The sequence below is a fragment of the Carettochelys insculpta genome, chromosome 11, assembly GCF_033958435.1.
Source record: "Carettochelys insculpta isolate YL-2023 chromosome 11, ASM3395843v1, whole genome shotgun sequence".
Classification (NCBI taxonomy): domain Eukaryota; kingdom Metazoa; phylum Chordata; order Testudines; family Carettochelyidae; genus Carettochelys; species Carettochelys insculpta.
The window spans coordinates 20,319,507-20,337,718 of record NC_134147.1 but is presented as its reverse complement, the minus strand read 5'-3'; the positions used below and the strand labels follow the sequence as shown (position 1 = coordinate 20,337,718).

The 18,212-nt window shown below is 59.9% G+C and overlaps 1 protein-coding gene across 1 annotated transcript; it reads left to right on the top strand.

The window, feature by feature from the left end:
* The first annotated feature begins 816 nt into the window (after nt 1-816).
* On the top strand, nt 817-12,034 carry FOSL1 (FOS like 1, AP-1 transcription factor subunit). The gene is made up of 5 exons (XM_075005550.1): nt 817-1,117; nt 1,191-1,335; nt 8,656-8,898; nt 10,312-10,419; nt 10,851-12,034. The coding sequence occupies exons 2-5, from the start codon at nt 1,204-1,206 to the stop codon at nt 11,337-11,339; spliced, it is 972 nt and encodes a 323-aa protein (XP_074861651.1). The 5' UTR covers nt 817-1,117; nt 1,191-1,203; the 3' UTR covers nt 11,340-12,034.
* The last annotated feature ends 6,178 nt before the right edge of the window (nt 12,035-18,212 follow it).

Here is an 18,212-nt window from a genome sequence, read left to right as displayed (position 1 = left end):
CATGGGAGTCCTGAGTCCCAGCCACTTCCATTCTCCCTGCTCGGGCATCTCCCAGCGAAGCAGCTGTGCGGTGGAGGGGGCCTTTGGGGGCTCTCATCAGCAGAGGTGGGTAGGGGAGCCAGGCTAAGAGCCTCCGTTCAGACAGCAGGGAGCTCCCGGCGATACTGGCGGGGGAGAGGGCGCAGCCAGATCGCAGCGGGGCCCTGCCTGGGTTAGGCGTTCCTGTTCTGCTGGGGGAATGGAGATTCAAGGGGCAGGTCCGCAGCTTATTGGTCTGGCCCAGGCGCTCGGCTCCCAGATCTGGCTGTGCCAGGCATGCGGGGGGCAACGACGAGGGAGCCCCCTATAACCTTGAGTGGGCCGTCCCGGCCCACATTGCCCCTGGGGTCCTACCCAGCCAGCCCCGGATTCTTTTACGGCGTTAGAACACGGTGTGTGGGTGGGTGGGGGTCTCCGCTGGCTCTTTGCGAAGGTCTGTCTGTCTGTCCGGCTTGGGGGCTCTCTGTTGTTGCGCGGAGTGTGTACGGCTGCCCACGTGTGTGTCTGTGCGCACAGCGATGCAGCCGGTTAGACGGAGAGGGACTTGTTGTTGGGTCCGGTACACAGGAGTGTGGGGTGTAGAGTGTGTGTTGTAATACGAGGTGTGTGTATGTGTGTGCGCGCGGGGGGGGGCGTGTAGGTGAGGTTCGGGGCGTGGGTGTGTGTTTGTGTGCTATTGTTATTTTAATACTGCCCCGCGTTCTCGGATAAGCATCTCCAAGAAGCCGCACTTGGAAACAAACACAGAGGGGAATCCTTTACTATTGCACAGCAAGCCGGAGGAAATCACACCATATATGGATATCTACGTCACTAAGCCATGAGTCAATCCCCAGACCGTACCAAGAGGATTTAGAGCGGCGGGGGAATACTGACTTTGAGGGCCTCTTTGGGGCTCTTCCCTAAAACTCCGATGCCAGGGACGAGGCTGGATCTTCAGTGACTCAGCACTGAGAGGGACCCGAGCGGCTTACTGGAGAGAGGATTGCCTGCTTCCTGGTGGCTTGAAAGGAGCGCGGGATGGGACCCCCCCCACCCGGTTAAAGTGAGCCGGCCCGGAGTTCCCATTCATAAAAAAGTAAGCGGGCTGGAGGGGAGGGAGCCAGTTCAGAGAGACGCTCAGTGGACTGATCCTGCACCTTGCGCCGCAGCGCGGAGCCAGATATGTTCAGGGACTATGGAGCTGGCAGTGCGGACGGGCCCGGGTCCTCCTACAACCTTCGGCCTCAGCACCCTGCCCTGCGCAGCATGGCACCTGCTGCCGCCCCGCCAGGGATCCCGCCACCAGCGCCGCAGGTAAGCTGGGAGCGGGGCCGAGCGACGGGAGCCAGCGCGGTGGGTGCGCCAGGCCCCGAGCGCCTAACCCGCTCCGGGCTGTCTGGCTGTTCGTCCTCCATTCACACCCCTGTTCCCGTGCACACCAGGCTGGCTGCCCGCCCGCAGTCTCCCGCCCCCAGGCGCTGGAAGGGCACCGGCGTCACGGGTCGAGACACTCTCAGCACCCCCACGGCACAAATAGTTCCGGCTTAGCTGTCCCCCCACGGTCTGGCAGTCCGGCCCCCTCCCCCCACGGTCTGGCAGTCCGGCTCCCTACACACCTCCCTCTCTAACCTATTTTCTAGCCCTCCCCACCCCAGCTGCCTATTCACGCACCTTTCTGTGTGTCCATCCCTTCCCCCCTCCCCCCAGCCAGGCTCTGGTCCCCGGCAGGCTCTGCCCTCTCGCGCTCTCTAGTTTCTTGGGCGAGGGGGAGGGGAGCCCCGCTGACTAACCCTCGCGGTTGATTCACCCCACCGCGTGGCGCCCGCGGGTTTGCCCCTCCCCCCTCACGCACCCAGACACTCGCGTGCCAAGGCGGAGGATCCTAGGGGGTTCCCCATCCGGCGCTCGCAGCAAAGCTGGGGGGCGGCTCCCTCAGCTGCCGCGATCGGGTTATTGAGCCTCATACCGATGTGTGGGCCTGGGGCGTCCGTGTCCCGGCCTCCCGCCCAGCTCCGTAGGGAGAAACCCCAGATACCCCTGTTCCGACGCAGGGGACTCCCCGTTAGGTGTCGCCCTACAGGGCCTATGACACACAGTTCGCCCCGGCACGGAGGGGTCTGCGGAAGCACCTGCGTCGGGGTTCCTGTCAGCAGGGCTGAGGGGTCTGACCCAGCCGCGTCCTTCAGCACAGGGCCGGGGCGGGAGCCAGGGGGTCCGAGCGTGCCAGGGGTGCCCGGACGCCTGGGTTCTATGGCGGGCAGGAGCCAGGACGCCTGGGTTCTGGGCCAGCTCCAGGGCTCCAAAGCCGCCGGGGCCAGCGCCGGGTGTTGGCCAGCTCGCCGGCCTCGCCTCCCTCTCTGGGCTGCCGGGAGCCAAGGGGGCGGGGAGCCGGGGCCGGGGCTGGGGCTGCCGGAAGGTTGGCAGCGGGCCGGCCCTGGAGATGGCTCCCGGGAGCTAAGTCGGGCCGGTGAGTCAGCAGAACCGGCGGCGCTGAGTCACGGCTGCGCTCGCCCTGGGTGGCCGCTCCATTCGCCCAGCCGGCGGCCCGGGAGCGCAGATCCCGCAGCCGCTTCCTCTTGCATAAGGGCGCCCGAGAGACACCTGCCGCGCAGGGCTGGGACCCGGGCTCCCCCCGTCCCCCCCGACGGACCCCACTTTCCTCCCGGCGCTGCGACCAGAGCTCAGAGCCTGACCGCCGCGCCCTCGCCCTCCCAGTACCGGCCAGAGAACCCAGGCTTCCTGCCACCCAGCCCCCGCTGCTCTAACCCATACGCCCTGCTGCCCTCCCAGTACCGGCCAGAGAACCCAGGCGTCCTGGCACCCAGCCCCCGCTGCTCTAACCCATACGCCCTGCTGCCCTCCCGTACCGGCCAGAGAACCCAGGCGTCCTGGCACTCAGGCCCTGCTGCTCTAACCCATACACCCCGCTGCCCTCCCAGTACCGGCCAGAGAACCCAGGTGTCCTGGTGCCCAGCCCAAGCTGTTGTACCCATTAGCCCTGGCTATGGTGCCAGCCATGATTTGGTGCCTGGGAAGCTCTGCTCCAAGGCCCGGCCCTTTTGGTGTTTGGGGGAGTCCCCACCCCGGGGCAGTTTCTCCCTGAGGTGTCCTCTGACGCAGAAACGTGGCCAGCCTGCTGCCCCAGGGAGGGGAGTACCCATACCCAGCCGGTGACGCCTGCACACCAGGGCTGGGGAGGGACCCGCTAGGCTGGGAGAACTGGGCCAAGGGGCGGGGAGGACAAAGGAAGGGTTATCTGCAGGCAGGATTTCTGTGCACACCCCTGCTGCTCACACGCACGGGCACGCCAGGGCGTCAGGCTGACTCAGCAGCCCGGGGAGCTGGGATCACCAGTGTGTGCCCAGAGCAGTGGCAAAGAGACCTCTGGGTCTCCAGCCCAACCCCTGGCAGGTGGCTGGTCTCTGTTCCCCGCTGAGCCCTTGGCTGAGGGAACAGGCTTGTGCCACGGTGAGGCAGGGCCCACGCCCTGTTGCATGGCCCGAGACAGAAGCAGCTGTCACACCCGGGCTCTGGGGTGGGATCTGAGCTGGGAGGAGAAGATCCCATACCCCTGAGTCGGCTGGGGCCCGGATTGGAGCTGGTGTCTGCAAGAGGGGAAAGGGCCTGTATCCCTATTCCCCTCCCCCCATGCCCGCCAGTCCCTTGGTCCTGGCTCCAAGGAGCTGAGTTCCTCTGGCCCATACCCTGGGCTTTGGCCCTGACATTCTCCACCTCCTAAGAAAGGTCTTGGGAAGTGGGATATGTGCAGAGTGTGTGATTAACCCTTCCGGCTCTGCCTCATTAACTCCTCCTGCATGTAGTAAGTGACCCACCTGGGCACCCCTCAGTCTGGGCAGGAGGCAAAGTGTGGGCACGGCATGGGGCTGGCAGGACATCAGCCCCCCTGCCTATTGCGCCAAAGCAGCTGCTGTGCCGGCCTGCATGGCTTTTCCCACACCAAATAGAACGCTGGCCATGTAACTGTGTCTCCTAGACACTATACTGCCAATCCCCAATGGGGATTCTCCCAGAGCCTAAACGGGGCTTGGGCCTTTGGGAAGGGAGGGAAGGAGTCCCCAAGTTTCTGGCCACCATACTCAGAGTCAGCATGAGTTGTAAAGGCCTTCAGAGAAACTTTGTATTGATCAGATAGGCTGGCTGCTGGATGGAAGGGGTTTTGTCAGGGGGTTAAAGAGGACACGGCGAGGATCAGGTGTTGTCAGTGCTCCTGGGTTCTACTCCCAGACTGGAAGGGGCATCTACTGCTATTGGGAGGTGAGGAAAGAAGGGTTTAGGGCATTAGGACTCCTGGGTTCTCTGCCAGCAGCTCACTCTGTGAACCAGAGAAAATCTCTTTCCCTGGTGGTTGTGCCTCAGTTTTCCATCTGTAAAATGGGGCTATGAAGACATGGATTACCCCATGACCATCACAGGGTTAAGTCCAAGCGCCGCCTCTGCACCAGTTCTGGGTGTAAAATCCTGAGGCCAGCAGGGTGGGTTAACTGGGTTTTGGGAGCTAGAACCCACCTAATGAATTTTCAACCCTGATGCCTCAGCACTGGGGTTGGAAGGTGCAGAGACCCACAGGCTCAGGGCTGGGCCCTAGCTTTGAAACAGCTCCCTGCCGCAATGGTGTCCACTCTGCCTTCAGGACAGGCCTCTGGGCTCCGGCCTTCCTGTGTCATGCAGGGCACGCTGGCCAGCGTGTCCCAAGGAGACAGACTCCTAGTAGTGTCTTGTTCCCTGCTCAGGGATGAACCCAGTGACACAGGACAGCCTTTCCCAGACAGCTGTCTGCAATCCAGCACTGGCCCAGCCCCAGGCAGCCAGGCAACACCCCCATACTGCCCTGCCCAGCCCTGCCCGCCCGCCATGGCCTATCTGGCCAAGGCAGAGGAACACAGCTCAGATGTGATTCCCTTTCAGGCTTCGGAAGCCCCAGGCAGAGGTGCTGGCATTAGAGGGGTGGGCAGCCCACTGACAGTGGGGGGCAAGGGGAGAAATTGCCCATAGACCCGGCATTTCAAGGGGTTCAGAGCTCCAGCTGCCGCCAAGGCCGGAGCTCCTGGCCCCTTTGGAATGCTGCTCTGTGCATAGTGGGGAGGGGGGCAGGGCTAACTGGCCTAAGCCCCGCCCCTTCCACCATTTGCCCCACCCCTTCCACTCCTGGCCCTGCCCTTTCCAGGGGTGTGGTGCTGGGGCCCCCCCTAACCCCTTGTTCGCAAGCCCTGGCTGGCTGTTAGCACTGCTGGGCATCACACCTTGTCTTGAAGTGGGTTCCATTATACAGAGGGGTTCTAGCTGGGTTCAAGAGCTCTCAGCACCCCGACTCTCAAACTCTTCCAGCACCCCAGCCCCAGGTGTGAGCAGCCAGCCTCGTCCGGAAACCCGCTCTTTAGCCTCTGCTGGTGACCTCCCAGCCCTTTGTCTCCAGGCAGGGCCCAGCTGAGTTCTCAGCCCCGTCTGCCAAGCTTCCCCCTGCCTCCCAGTGATTGCTCCGGGGTTGGCTCTTCCGCCGTCTTTCTAATCTCTCTGCAGGTCTGAGTGGTTTCAGTCAGCTCCTTAATGACCCACTCAGTGTGGCCCAGGCAGCAAGGGAACACCCCCAGCCCCCATCCTGCGCTGCCCCCCAAGAGCAGATGCAAGGACCTCTTCTTCCGCCTCTGGCTAACAATGCCAAGCACTGAGGGAAACTGAGGCATGTTGACTGTTCCAAAAATGTTGTCACAGAGGGGGAAGGATGTGTCAGAGCCAAGGGGAAGAGTCCCATTACAGGGATGGGCGGTGAAGGGATATTAAACATGGAAGCTTCTGAGGCCTTCTCAGGCACCCAAGACCAGTGCTGCATGACAGAGGCTTTTTCCAGTGATCTGTTGTGGCCTGTACTCTGAATAGCTGTCTTTCTGTCCTGCTTCTCCAGGCAGTGGGCTGAGCTGCCAGCCCTGGTGTCTGGGAATACATGGTGGGGTGGGTTTCTGTGTTTGCTCTCGTTCAAGGACAACCTACAGGCTGGGTTATGCAGGAGCTTAATGATCACAGGGTGCCCTTTCTGACCACATCATTTCTGAAGGGGAAAAGGGGGATGGAGGCATTCGGAGGCGAGAGGCCCTTCCCTGGCTCTGTGGCAGGAGCCAGGCATCCGAGCCCCAGAGCAGCGCTTGATGTGCTGGAAGACCTCTGCAATCAGGCCCAGCCTTTGCCTGACGCCTGCAATTTCCAGATGTTTTGTGCATTTGGAGCTCTGAGCTGTGAAGTCCCACTAGGTTGGACAAAGTTTTGGTTGGACGTCAGGAAAAGCTTCCTGCCAGGGTGCTTAAAGACTGGAGTGAGTTACCTAGGGAGGTTGTGGAACTTCGATCTCTGGAGATAGGTGTCTGTCTAACCTGCCCTGAACTATCAGGGATGGTCTAGACAGGGCTTGGTCCTGCTGTGAGGAAAGGGGGCTGGACTCGCTGACCTCTCGAGGTCCCTTTGGCTACGTCTACACGTGAAGCCAACATCGAAATAGCTTATTTCGATGTAGCAACAACGTCTACACGTCCTCCAGGGCTGGCAACGTCGATGTTCAACTTCGACGTTGCGCGGCACCACATCGAAATAGGCGCTGCGAGGGAACGTCTACACGCCAAAGTAGCACACATCGAAATAAGGGTGCCAGGCACAGCTGCAGACAGGGTCACAGGGCAGACTCAACAGCAAGCTGCTCCCTTAAAGGGCCCCTCCCAGACACAGTTGCACTAAACAACACAAGATCCACAGAGCCGACAACTGGTTGCAGACCCTGTGCCTGCAGCATGGATCCCCAGCTGCCGCAGCAGCAGCCAGAAGCCCTGGGCTAAGGGCTGCTGCCCATGGTGACCATAGAGCCCCGCAGGGGCTGGAGAGAAAGCATCTCTCAACCCCCCAGCTGATGGCCGCCATGGAGGACCCGGCAATTTCGACGTTGCAGGACGCGGATCGTCTACACGGTCCCTACTTCGACGTTGAACGTCGAAGTAGGGCGCTATTCCGATCCCCTCATGAGGTTAGCGACTTCAATGTCTCGCCGCCTAACGTCGAAGTTAACTTTGAAATAGCGCCCGACGCGTGTAGCCGTGACGGGCGCTATTTCGAAGTTAGTGCCGCTACTTCGAAGTAGCGTGCACGTGTAGACACGGCTTTTGAGTTCCAGTGTTCTGTGATTAACAAAAGTGGGTTTTCCTCACATGTTTTAAACCTGGAAAATCCTGGTTTGTGTTTTGAGATAATGGCTCCTAGCACTGGGCAAGGCCAACCACTGTAAGGCTAGGAAACCACTCTGATCATCCAGTCTGAGCCCCCACTTCACCCCCCCAGGACAGCCTGTCACCTGCCAGTCCCAGGGCACTAGGGATGGTTTCCCTTCCTGGATGTGCTGGACATCAGCCTGTTACATTTCCTGCCTCACTGTGTAATTGCAGCAGTTAGCCAGTGTCCCACTAGAGAGCCCTGATGGAGAGGTGCAGTGACTCACTGCTCTGGTGTTATGGTTGGAGGTGGGAATGTGACCCAGAATTCCTGGCCCCCAGACTCCCCCTGCCTCACCCCTCTCACCTGGGTTAGAAGGAGAATTCATGTGACTTGACTCCAGCCTCCCTGCTCTAACCCACCACACCCACCCTGCTGCCAGAGCCTGGAGAAGAACCCAGGAGTCCTGATTCCCAGCCCCTCTCGCTCTGCCTCTGCAAGGCTCTCTGAAATCACAAGCAGCCTGAGTGCAGCTGGCAGGTCGGCTGGAAGAGGAAAGGGGGCAATGGCTGGGGCCCAGGTGATTTACAAGGGCCTGGATGACACCCCCTCCCCAGCAGCCAAGCAGTGTGATGGGGCTAAGCCAGCTTCCTGTCTATCCTTGTTCTGCATTACTGCCACTGCCAGGAGTGGCCACCACCACAGCCCTGCAGTCCAAGGGGATGGACTGCCCCAAGCACCAACTCCGCACCTCCCATTGGCTGGGAACTGCAGCCAATGGGAGCTGCAAGGCAGTATCTGCAGACAGCAATACATGGAGACCACCCGGCTCCCCCACCTTGGAGGAGGGGGGTGGAGGCAGGGAGGGAGGGCCTTGCGGAAGTGGGGGACAAGGGTCTTTGGGTATGTCCATTGGAGAGCTGACGCCTGTACCAGAGGGCATGTGGAAGCCCTGGCTGGGCCAGAACAGTGAATTCAGCAGCTCACCAGGCACCAGCCAGCCCAGGCACAGCTCTGCCCTCATGTCAGGCAGACCGGCTCTGCACACGCACAGCTTGGGGGCCCAGGGCCCACTGACTCTCCTGCCTTGGTCCAGAACGGCTGTCTGCAGTTGCGGGCTGGTGACCCAGGATTTGCTTCTGAAGCAACTCACTGCTGTGCCCTGATCCCTAAGCCAAGCCAAGGCCCCTCTGCAGGCCGGAATGGCGCCCCCATGCTCATGTGCTCCTGGCAATGGGCTCTTCCCTCTATTCCAAAGCACTGGGGCCTGGCCATGCTGGTAGCTGCTCCCCCATGCCCAGGGGTCAGTCCTGCCCCATGTCCAGCCCATAGCAACGGGGAGCCCTCAGCGATTGCAAGGCACCCAGCTCCTCCCTCCTCCCCTGCAGCCTCCGGCCTCCTCTAACTTCCCTTCCCTTCTCTCTCCAGAAGTTCCCTGCAGGCCCAAGCCCAGGGGCTGGCAGCTTCATTCCCAGCCTGAACACCATCACCTCCAGCCAGGTCCTGCAGTGGATGGTTCGGCCCACGACCCTCGACACTGGATCCTCGCCCTCCACCTCCGCAGCTACTCCATACCCCTGCCCCTATGCCACCTACCCCGCCAGGGCCCGCCCAGGCGTCATCCGCACCATTGGGCCCACCCCTGGGATCCGCCGGAGGCACAATGAGCATGTGAGTGGGGCAGTGGTTGGGGCGGGGTAGGGGTGAATGCTTAGCCCGGGGGGGTGGGGGGAGCCTGGACTCCTGGGTTCCATCCCTCGTGCCAGGAGGGGTGTGGGGTGCAGAGGGTTAGAGGGGGAAACTGGAGTCGTGCGTGTGCGTGCGTCTGTGTGTGTGTGTGTGCCTGCTGCGGTGTGTGTGTGGGTGTGTGTGGGGGGGTGCCTGCTGCTGTGTGGGGGGGTGTGGGGGGGTGCGTGCGTGCGTGTGTGTGTGTGTGTGTGCCTGCTGCGGTGTGTGTGTGGGTGTGTGTGGGGGGGTGCCTGCTGCTGTGGGGGGGGGTGCGTGCGTGCGTGCGTGTGTGTGCCTGCTGCTGTGTGTGGGTGTGTGTGTGCGCGCGCGCGCGCGTGCTGCTCCGTGCCTCAGTTTCCCTCTCCCAATCCCCAGGACGGTGGAGGCTGTCCTTGCTGGGCACTGGCCGGAGGAGGGGGGAGTGGGCAGTGGGGCTCTGCTCGGACGGGCGAGTCCCTTCTCCCACAAGAACAAAGGGCGGCCGGCGCTGCTCCAGGGACCCCTCCCAAGTCCCATTCCGCCCTGCGGCGGGTCCCCCGGCAGCCAGCGCCGCCGGACCGCGGCGCCACCTAGTGGCCAAGGTCGGGAGTGCGAGCGTGCCCCAGGGCGCTGTCCATCCGGAGCTCTCCAAATGCTTAGCGAGCGCGGCCGGACTGCGAGCTGCGGTTATCCTCCTGCTCTGACCACTAGGCCCCGCTCCCCTCCCAGAGTCAGAAGCCAGGAAACCGGACTCCCAGAGCCCCGCTGCAACCACTGCTCCCCATTCGGGTCTCCGGCTGGGATTTGGCTCGGACTCCTGGGTTCACACCCTGGGGACAGGCAGTAGAGGAAATGACAGCATGCTGAGTCACGGAGCCACAGGCTGACTCAGAAGGGAAGGGGCACTGGGGCCCGCAGAAGGAGGGGCGTGTTCCCTCCCAACCAGCCCGGCCTCTGGAATCCAGGCAGCCTCTGAAGCCAGACAACCCCCGGGGACCCTGGCCAGGCCCCCCAATTGCTACATCTCCCAAGCATCTCTGTAGAACTCCCCCAAAAGCTAATGGCCCCCGCAACCAGCAAAATAATCTAACATGGCCCTAAGTTAGGGATCGCTGTATAAACCGCCCCATTCCCCACCCCAGAGGTGGCTGCACCAAAGCAGCAAATTAGGGATCTCTATATAAACACTCCTCCCCCAGAGGTGACTGCATCCTAGTGCACTGTGAGGAATCCCTGTGGGTATTATCCCTTGGGGGTGAAAACCTCACAAGGACCTGGTCGTTGGCAGCTGCCCATGGACCAGCACAGAAGGGGACATATCTGGCATCATTGTCATGCATCTGCAATCTCCTTGCCCCTCTCTGACCCCAATTTCAGATGACCCCCGAGGAAGAGGAGCGGCGCAGGGTAAGACGGGAGAGGAACAAACTGGCTGCAGCGAAATGCAGGAACCGGAGGAAAGAGCTAACGGACTGCCTGCAAATGGTGAATACCTCCTCCTGTGTCCCCCAGTGGGCCCTGCAGCTTGGCTCCACCAGCACCATCTTGGGTTGCTGGGATCAGCCCTGGCTCTGAGGGGAGACACCCCAAAGGAGTCCCTGTCTGGTTCTCATTGGAGGTCACCATACAAGTTCTGACCCTGCCTGGTCTGTGAGCGCTGGGATCGCAGCCACCTGAACTGAGAGGGCTGGAGGCAGGGCCCAGCCTGAGGCAAGATGCGCCCTTCCTGCTCCTAGTGCTGGTCACAGAACCAGGCACTCCCTCCCCTCCTTTGCTACCCCACCAGACCCACTCCCCTCCCAGGGCTGGGGATTTTACCTGCAGGTCCTGGCTCCCAGCCCGCTGACTGCTTAGACCTCACTTCCCTCCATTGCCAGGGCTCGAACCCCCTGACTGGTCTCCCCCTTCTCCTGCAGGAGACAGATCTGCTAGAGGAGGAGAAGTCAGGCCTGCAAAAGGAGATTGAAGAGTTGCAAAAGCAGAAGGAGAGACTTGAGCTCATCTTGGAGGCCCACCGGCCAGTGTGCAAGGTGCAGGAGGAGTCCTCGGGAGAGGAGGAGGAGCATGGGGGGCCACCCGCCCCCGCCCCTGTGAAGCAGGAGTCTCCAGAGCATCCCCCAGCAGTCCCACGTCGGCCTCCACCACCAGTGCCCCCACGGATCAGCCTTCCCCCCAGCGGGGTCCTGGAGCCTGAGGCCCTGCACACTCCCACCCTCATGGTCACACCCTCGGTAACCCCATTCACTCCCGGCCTGGTCTTCACCTACCCTGGTCCGGGGGAGGAGGAGCCCCCTGCCGGCCCTGCCTTCCCACCTGAGCCCTGCAGCTCTGCCCACCGGCGTGGGAGCAGCAGTGGTGACCAGTCGTCTGATTCCCTCAACTCCCCCACCCTGCTGGCACTCTGACGGGCGCAGCTTCCCCCCAGCCATGTTCTTCCTGATTGCAGAATCATAGAACGATAGAGCTGGAAGAGATCTAACAAAGCCATCAAGTCCAGCCCCCTGCCCTAGGCAGGACCAAACCCATCAGATCAGCCCAGCCAGGGCTTTGTTGAGGCGAGACTTAAACACCTCCTGGGATGGAGACTCCACTACTGCCCTGGGTAGAACATTCCAATGCTTCACCACCCACCTAGTGAAAAAGTTTTTCCTAGTGTTCAACCTGGGCCTTCCCAACCACAGCTTGAGTTCTGTGTTCTGCCATGTGTGACCACTGTGAACAGCCTCTCTCCAGCCTCTTTGCAACCTCCCTTCAGTAAGTTGAAGGTTGTTATCAAGTCCCCCCCCAGTCTTCTCTTCTGCAGGCTAAACAGTCCCAATTCCCTCAACCGTTCTTCATAGGCCATATGCTCCAGCCTCCTAACTATTTTGGTCGCCCTCTGCTGGACCCTGTCCAGTGTATCCACATCCTTCCTATAACTGGGGGTCCAGAACTGGACACAGCATTCCAGATGCAGCCTCACCAAAGCCGAATAAAGAGGAACAATCACTTCTTTGGATCTACTGGCAATGCTCCTCTTGATGCAACCTAATATGCCATTAGCTTTCTTGGCTACAACGGCACACTGTTGACTCATGTCCAGCTTCTCGTCCACTACAACTCCCAGGTCCTTTTCTGCAGAACTACTACTGTGCATTGGGATGGTTTCTTTCTGCGCCTTCAATAGGGCTTCCTTAAAATACTGCCAGTTTTCCTGGACTCCTTTTCCCTTCGTGGCAGCATCCCAGGGGATTCTGCCCATCAGGTTCCTGAAGGACTCAAAGTCTGCTTTTCTGAAGTCCAAGGTGTGTAATTTGCTTTTCTCTTTCCTGCCTTTGGTCAGGATCCTGAAGTCTACCATCTCATGGTCACTGCTTCCCAGGTTGTCACCCACCTCTACCTTCCCTGTTAGTTCATCTCTGTTTGTAAGCAGCAGGTCGAGCCGCGCATGACCTCTGGTTGGGTCCTTCAGCACTTGTACCAAGAAGTGATCCCCAACATTCTCCAGAAATTTCCTGGACTGCTTGTGTACCGCCGTATTGGTCTCCCAACAAGACCTGCCCTCATGACCAGGAACTTTCCACGTGGTTCCAGACTATTCTAGAACTGTTCCCTGTTCTCCCAGGACCTTTGGAAGCATCTGCCTCAGCTGTGGTGCCTTTACTTTCAAGACCATTCTGCCCTTATCCCAGCTTTCTCTTCGTTCGGGAAACATCTGGGATCCCCGCTTCCATTTTCAAACTTTCTCTGTCGTGCCACATAATCCTAGACCCACCTGCCCACTCCATTCTAGGCTCTCAGTTATTCCACACCCATCTGACCCCTGCCAGCTCTACAACTTTCACTGACGTTCTAGAAGCTTGCCTGCTTTTGCTGTTTCTTAATTATTCCAGGGATCCCTAGAATCTCTGCTCTCCACCCCGAGAAGTCAGGAACGTGCCCGTTCCCTCCCTTTACCAGCACGGCTGGAGAATGTCCTTGGGCTTCAGAATCATTCCAGACCCTCTCATAACCCCTTCCAATCTGTTCCAGAGCATCCCCACCCTCCCACTCCTTCTTGGGATGTGGCAACCTGATCAAAATTCCCATTGTGCGTGCTGGTTTTTTTCCCTGGAACCCGATAGAGCTTTCCTGGCCTCCTTCTGGATTGCTCTAGAATCCTCCAGCCATTCATGACGTCATACTAGAACCAAACCAGATATCCCAGTTCAACAGGCACTCATTCTAGACTCTGGCCATTCTGGAACATCCACTACTCCAGCTGTTCCAGGATGCCATTGCTCATTGGGGAGCACTCACAGCTGTTCCAGACCTGTTGCTGGACCCCCATCTGATGATTCTAGAACTGCCTTATTCTAGAACTCACCTCAACATTGCAAACCACCCCTCCATTCATTCTATCGACCACCCTCTGCTCCAGAACTACCACTACCCTGTCCAAAAAACCCGCACAAGTATGTGGGGTTCTACTGTGCTGGTCAGCCAAGACCCAGGACTGATTTTTTTTTTTCCCCTCCCAAGCTCCAGAAGCTGATCCAGAACTGCAGGGCGTGTTCTGGACTGCACAGTGTTCATAAGTAGAGTTGCTGTTTCTACGCTATTTATTACCACGCAAAGAGTATTTTTCTACCCATGGTGTCTTGGGAGACAATTAAAATCTGCCACTATAGACAGCTCACATGTGTGTTGGGGGTGGGGTGCAGCAGCTGGTTAGTATATAATGTGTTGGGGGCAAGGAGCGGATATAGAAGTTGGGGGGGCAGGGGGTTGGTGGGGGCTATTGGACGTGTGTGGCAGGAGGTGGCAGCATGAGAGTTATGGGGACTAGTGTGTGTGGCCGGGGAGTAGGCAGTGTTAGAGGTGGGATGGGCGGCAGTAGGGGTGTGCTCACACTCATGCATGCATGCGTGCGCGTGTGCGCACACACGCACACGCACACGCACACGCACACGCACACACAGAGCTCAGGCACAACGCCACAATCCTGGTGCCAGAGGAGTAGCTTTGCTGACTGGCAGCAGTGGTGCACTGTTATCCAGTCTGCAGGGGACTCTCCTTTTCAGTATGGGCCCCTGCAGCACCTCGACCTAAACAACCTCCCAGCAGAGCCACAGGGGCCTTGAACCAACTGCCTTTTGTACAGTGCCCTGGTGTCCTTCCCTGGACTCTGCCACCGGCCTATTGCAGAGGGGAGGCTGAGGGCTGCGGAGAGGAGGATCGAGCCCACCCTGCAGCAGGGGCATGGGAAGTAGGGATGCAGGGGGGTGCTGCAGATCCCTCAAACTTTGCACGGAGTGCAGCCCTGCACCAGGGTCCCAGCTGTGCCCACTGCTGCTACTAGGGGTCCTGCCACTGGCTGCACTCCAGGGGCTCTGCTCCTGGCCCCAGGGTCCCAGCTGCCAGCCCTGGGAGCTTGGACATCAGCCCTGTACCCAGGGGCTCCACTGATCCCTGGGGTCGCAGACGCTGCTCCTGGGGTTCTGCTCCTGGCACTGGTCTGGGGCCCTGCATCCATCCCCCCAGTAGTGACCCCAGCCTGGGGCAGAGAGGGGTGCACGCAGGAGTAGCACGCAGCTCAATACCTCCACCCTAAAAATGGTTCCAGTACCACTGCCCTGCACTCGCCCACAGCCCTGGCTCCAGTCCTATGGGGCTGGCGTCCTGCTCCAGGCAATGCGACCCAGCACACAGCAGCATTTGGGTCTGCCCCAGTTGCTGAGTGGCGCTGCACCCCACCGGTGGGGGGCCCACCCCGCTGCCCTGGCCAGCAGCCACCACCACAGGGAGGGGAAGTCTGGGGCAGCTGCGTGATGCTGACACTTAGTGCCAGAGTGCTGGGAAAGCCTGGCAGTGAGACTGCCACAAGAGCCTGGCTTGGGTCGGCCTGCAGGGGCAGGCGGAAGGCCTCCACCACCGTGTATCGCTGCCAAGGGGATTTAGGCGCCTGGTTCCCAGGCGCCGGCCCGGAAGGCTCGGCCTCCTATTTCAAGCCGTTCCTCCGACTCCCGTGGTGTGCGCAGGCTGAGTGAGTGATAGGTGATGGCTGGGTCAGCCCCCCCTGTGCTGCTTGGCTGTGCCACAGCAGGCGGCCAGTCTAGCTCCCATCCTGCAGACCCCTGGGAACTTGCTGAGTTGCCCTAGGAAGAGGGTGAGTGGGTAAGTGCCCTGCAGGGAGCCTGTCAGGCCCAGCCAGGCTTGCAGGCGCACAGCGGTGGGAACCAAGCTGGATGGGGCATGGCCCACTTAAAGTAGCTCTCCTGGGCCTGAGGGTTGCCAGCTCACACGGAGGAAGGCCGGGTAGAGGACTACGCAGCCTGGCCAGCCCTCCCCTTCCGCCCTGCGGGGGGTGGGGGGCGGGGCAGTGCCGTGTGTAGGGCCTACCGCCAAGCCTGGCTGGGACGGTGGCTTTTGGCGTTGGGGTTGGGCGCCCTGTGTGACACAGCAGCTGACCCTCCGCCAGGTGCATGGCCGGGGCACCATCTCATCGCCACCTGGGGCAAGTGCCCTGCCTCAGCCGCCGTGGCTGGTTCCTCAGCTCCCTCCCTGGAGTCACGGCCTCTGCCCGTACTCCAGCAGCTGTTTGAATACGCCCCCCGCCTCAGCCAGCAGCACCTCGCTCAGCAGACGCCCGCTGCGGAGCAGGGGTTGGGCCCCACCCCAGAGAGAGGAACAAGGCACGGCTCCTGACAAACAGCCACGCCTGACACCTTCCCCCTCTGCTGGGCCAAGGGCCAGGTGCTGTCCCGCCCCAATTAAATAAACCCCTCATACTTCAGTTTCCATTCTTGGGGCCTTTCGCTCACGGGGCGGGGGGAGTGAAATGGAACCTGGCAATGGCCCCGGTCAGCGCTGGGAGCGCAGGCAGATTGGTGCAAGCCAAATCGTCCTCCTTTTACCCCTGCAGGGCCTGTCTGGGGAAGGGCAGGGCAGGGAGCAAGAGGTGGGGCTGCTGACTTAAGTGAGAAAGTGCTCGGTCTGAGGGGCTGTGCCCTGTACGTAAAAGCCCCCTGACTGCAGCCAGGCCCAGCCTTAGGGCAAGGCCTTGGGTCTTGGCCTTCAGGGCCCATGTTTCATTTAACCCTCGCGGCCACCACGAACCAGCTGAGCCCTGCTGTCCATGTGCCACCTGGGGCCCCACCCATGGGCCGGCTCTGATTGGGCTTGGGCTAAGGGGCTGCTTTGTTGCAGTGGGGGCCTGAGCGGAGGGAGGGTCCCACAGCTTGGGCTGTGCTGGAATGTCTGCACTGCAGGTGAACAGCCCCTTCACCTGAGTCAGCCAGCACGGTCTAACTGATGCGTGTGGACATGGCCTTTCAGGCTGGCGCTCCCCTTTGCTCCAGGGGCTGGAATCAGTTACGTGCTCACTCCTTTCCGGCTGCAGTCCAAGAGGCCCAGGTCACTAGGCCTTAGATCACTGGAAAATCCCACCGAGAATGACTCGTTCCTTGCAAAATCCAGTCCTGGGAACTGCCAACAGATGCTCTTCCAACGAAAGCAAAACAGGATATGTGCAGGACTCAGGCTAAATGCACGGAGCTCTGTCATCCATCTGTGGTAACAGACACGGGGCCAGTGACCAACACTGCTGCCTCTCATGAGGCTTCCTGGACAACCAAGGGAGAGTGTAGCCCGAGGGCTAACATAGGTGGGAGGTCCAGGCTGCAGAGCCACACAACGGGCCTTGCACTGTGTGTATCAGGGCGAAGGCCAGTTAAGGTCAGCTCATAAGCTTTCCCAGGATCAAACGGAATACGTCAATGGGGCTGAACCCAGTGTCGGCCGGGCCAGTGTTTTTAAGCCACGTTCCTCAGAAAACTGGTGTTCTGTGAACAGCCTGCAGGTGCGCCATGAGCAGCTGACATTTTTTTTGATCTCATACCCTGCTAGTGTTTCTTTTCTGTTGTTAAAACCAGATACAATGTTACTTCGTCAGTGCTACGATACCAGATTAAATGACTTCTCTTTGGTTTTGCTGAATATGTAGCTGTTTGGTGAGGTTTTGGGTCTGATAACCCTTTGTTTGGGAAGAAAATGGTCACAGGGGTTCTGTAGCAAAAATATTATGGTTTGGTGTACCTGGGGGTCTCAAAAAGTGTAAGAAACACTGGTCTAGGCCCTAGGAGCACCCACCTTTCCCCAATTCCGAGGGTTCACAGTATAATTCTGTTAATTTAGGCCCCCATCTACCTTACACTCTATAGGTTTACAGTGTCTTTTACCAGTGAAACAGCCTTTCACAATAATATCGTCCTTGTCCTCTAGCTATTAACAAATACAGTGGGGGGACGCCTATGCTATGCATACACTGCTCCCCGTTTCCAATAAGGCAGCTGAACGTTTCTTGATGTCCCCAGGGTCAGGTCACGGGGGGGACTCCAGCTTCGGCAAGGTGCGCTTGGCTGACCACTGAAGTCCGGCCGCTTTGGTCTTGGGGCTGTGTCCTGCAGTTGGTTCCCAGGAACTTCCTTTTGGACCCCAATTTATATGGTGAAACCTGAGTCCTGCTTAGCTAAGCCCTTACCCAATCCTTCTCATGGGGCTGGTTGGCAGTCGTACCTTTAATACAGCGTCCTTGAGAAACAGCCAGATCTTCTGAACTTCCCTCTCGCTGCCCAGCCCTTCCTCCAGCCTGCGGCTGTGTGGGAGAGAACAAAAGGGCTTTGGTAAGTTGCTTCATGCCCTGTGTCTCACTGGCACTCCTCCGGGAGGCCGGCTGAGCTTGGCACTGGAGCCTGGGGGACCAGTTCTGGAGCGGTGGAGGCACAGGTTTCCCCAGTCCAAAAACCTGAGTCCAAGGTCTGGGGTGGGGGCGGAGACGGCACACAGGCTGAGCCATGGGGCCTGTCAGGCTGTTTCTATTGCACACAGCATCTTCGCTCATGCCCATCCCCGTGGCATCCAGTTACCTCCCCCGTCAGGCATTGAGCAACCTGACTATGGCCTTTTGGTCTCTCCCACACAGCCCCGGGGTCGGGGTGGGGCTGTGCAGTGGGGGGGCCTGTAGGGAAGGGTCTTGGCTATATCAAACCTGTGCTGCTTGTGTGTTTCTGGCAGAGAAGGCGGCTGGGAGCCTGGCACAGGAGCTGGAGGGGACAGTCCCAGGATGGGGCGGTGTGCAGCTCCCCACCAGAGGCAGTCCCCTTTCAGCGGTAAGAGCATTGGCCTTGTAGACCCAAGGTTATGAGCTCAGTCCCTGAGGGGGCCCTTCAAAGGCCTGGGACATGTTAGATTTAAAAAAAAAAAAAAGCCCTGCCAGGGATGGCGCTGGGTCCAGCTGTGGGCACAGGGGACTGGACTCC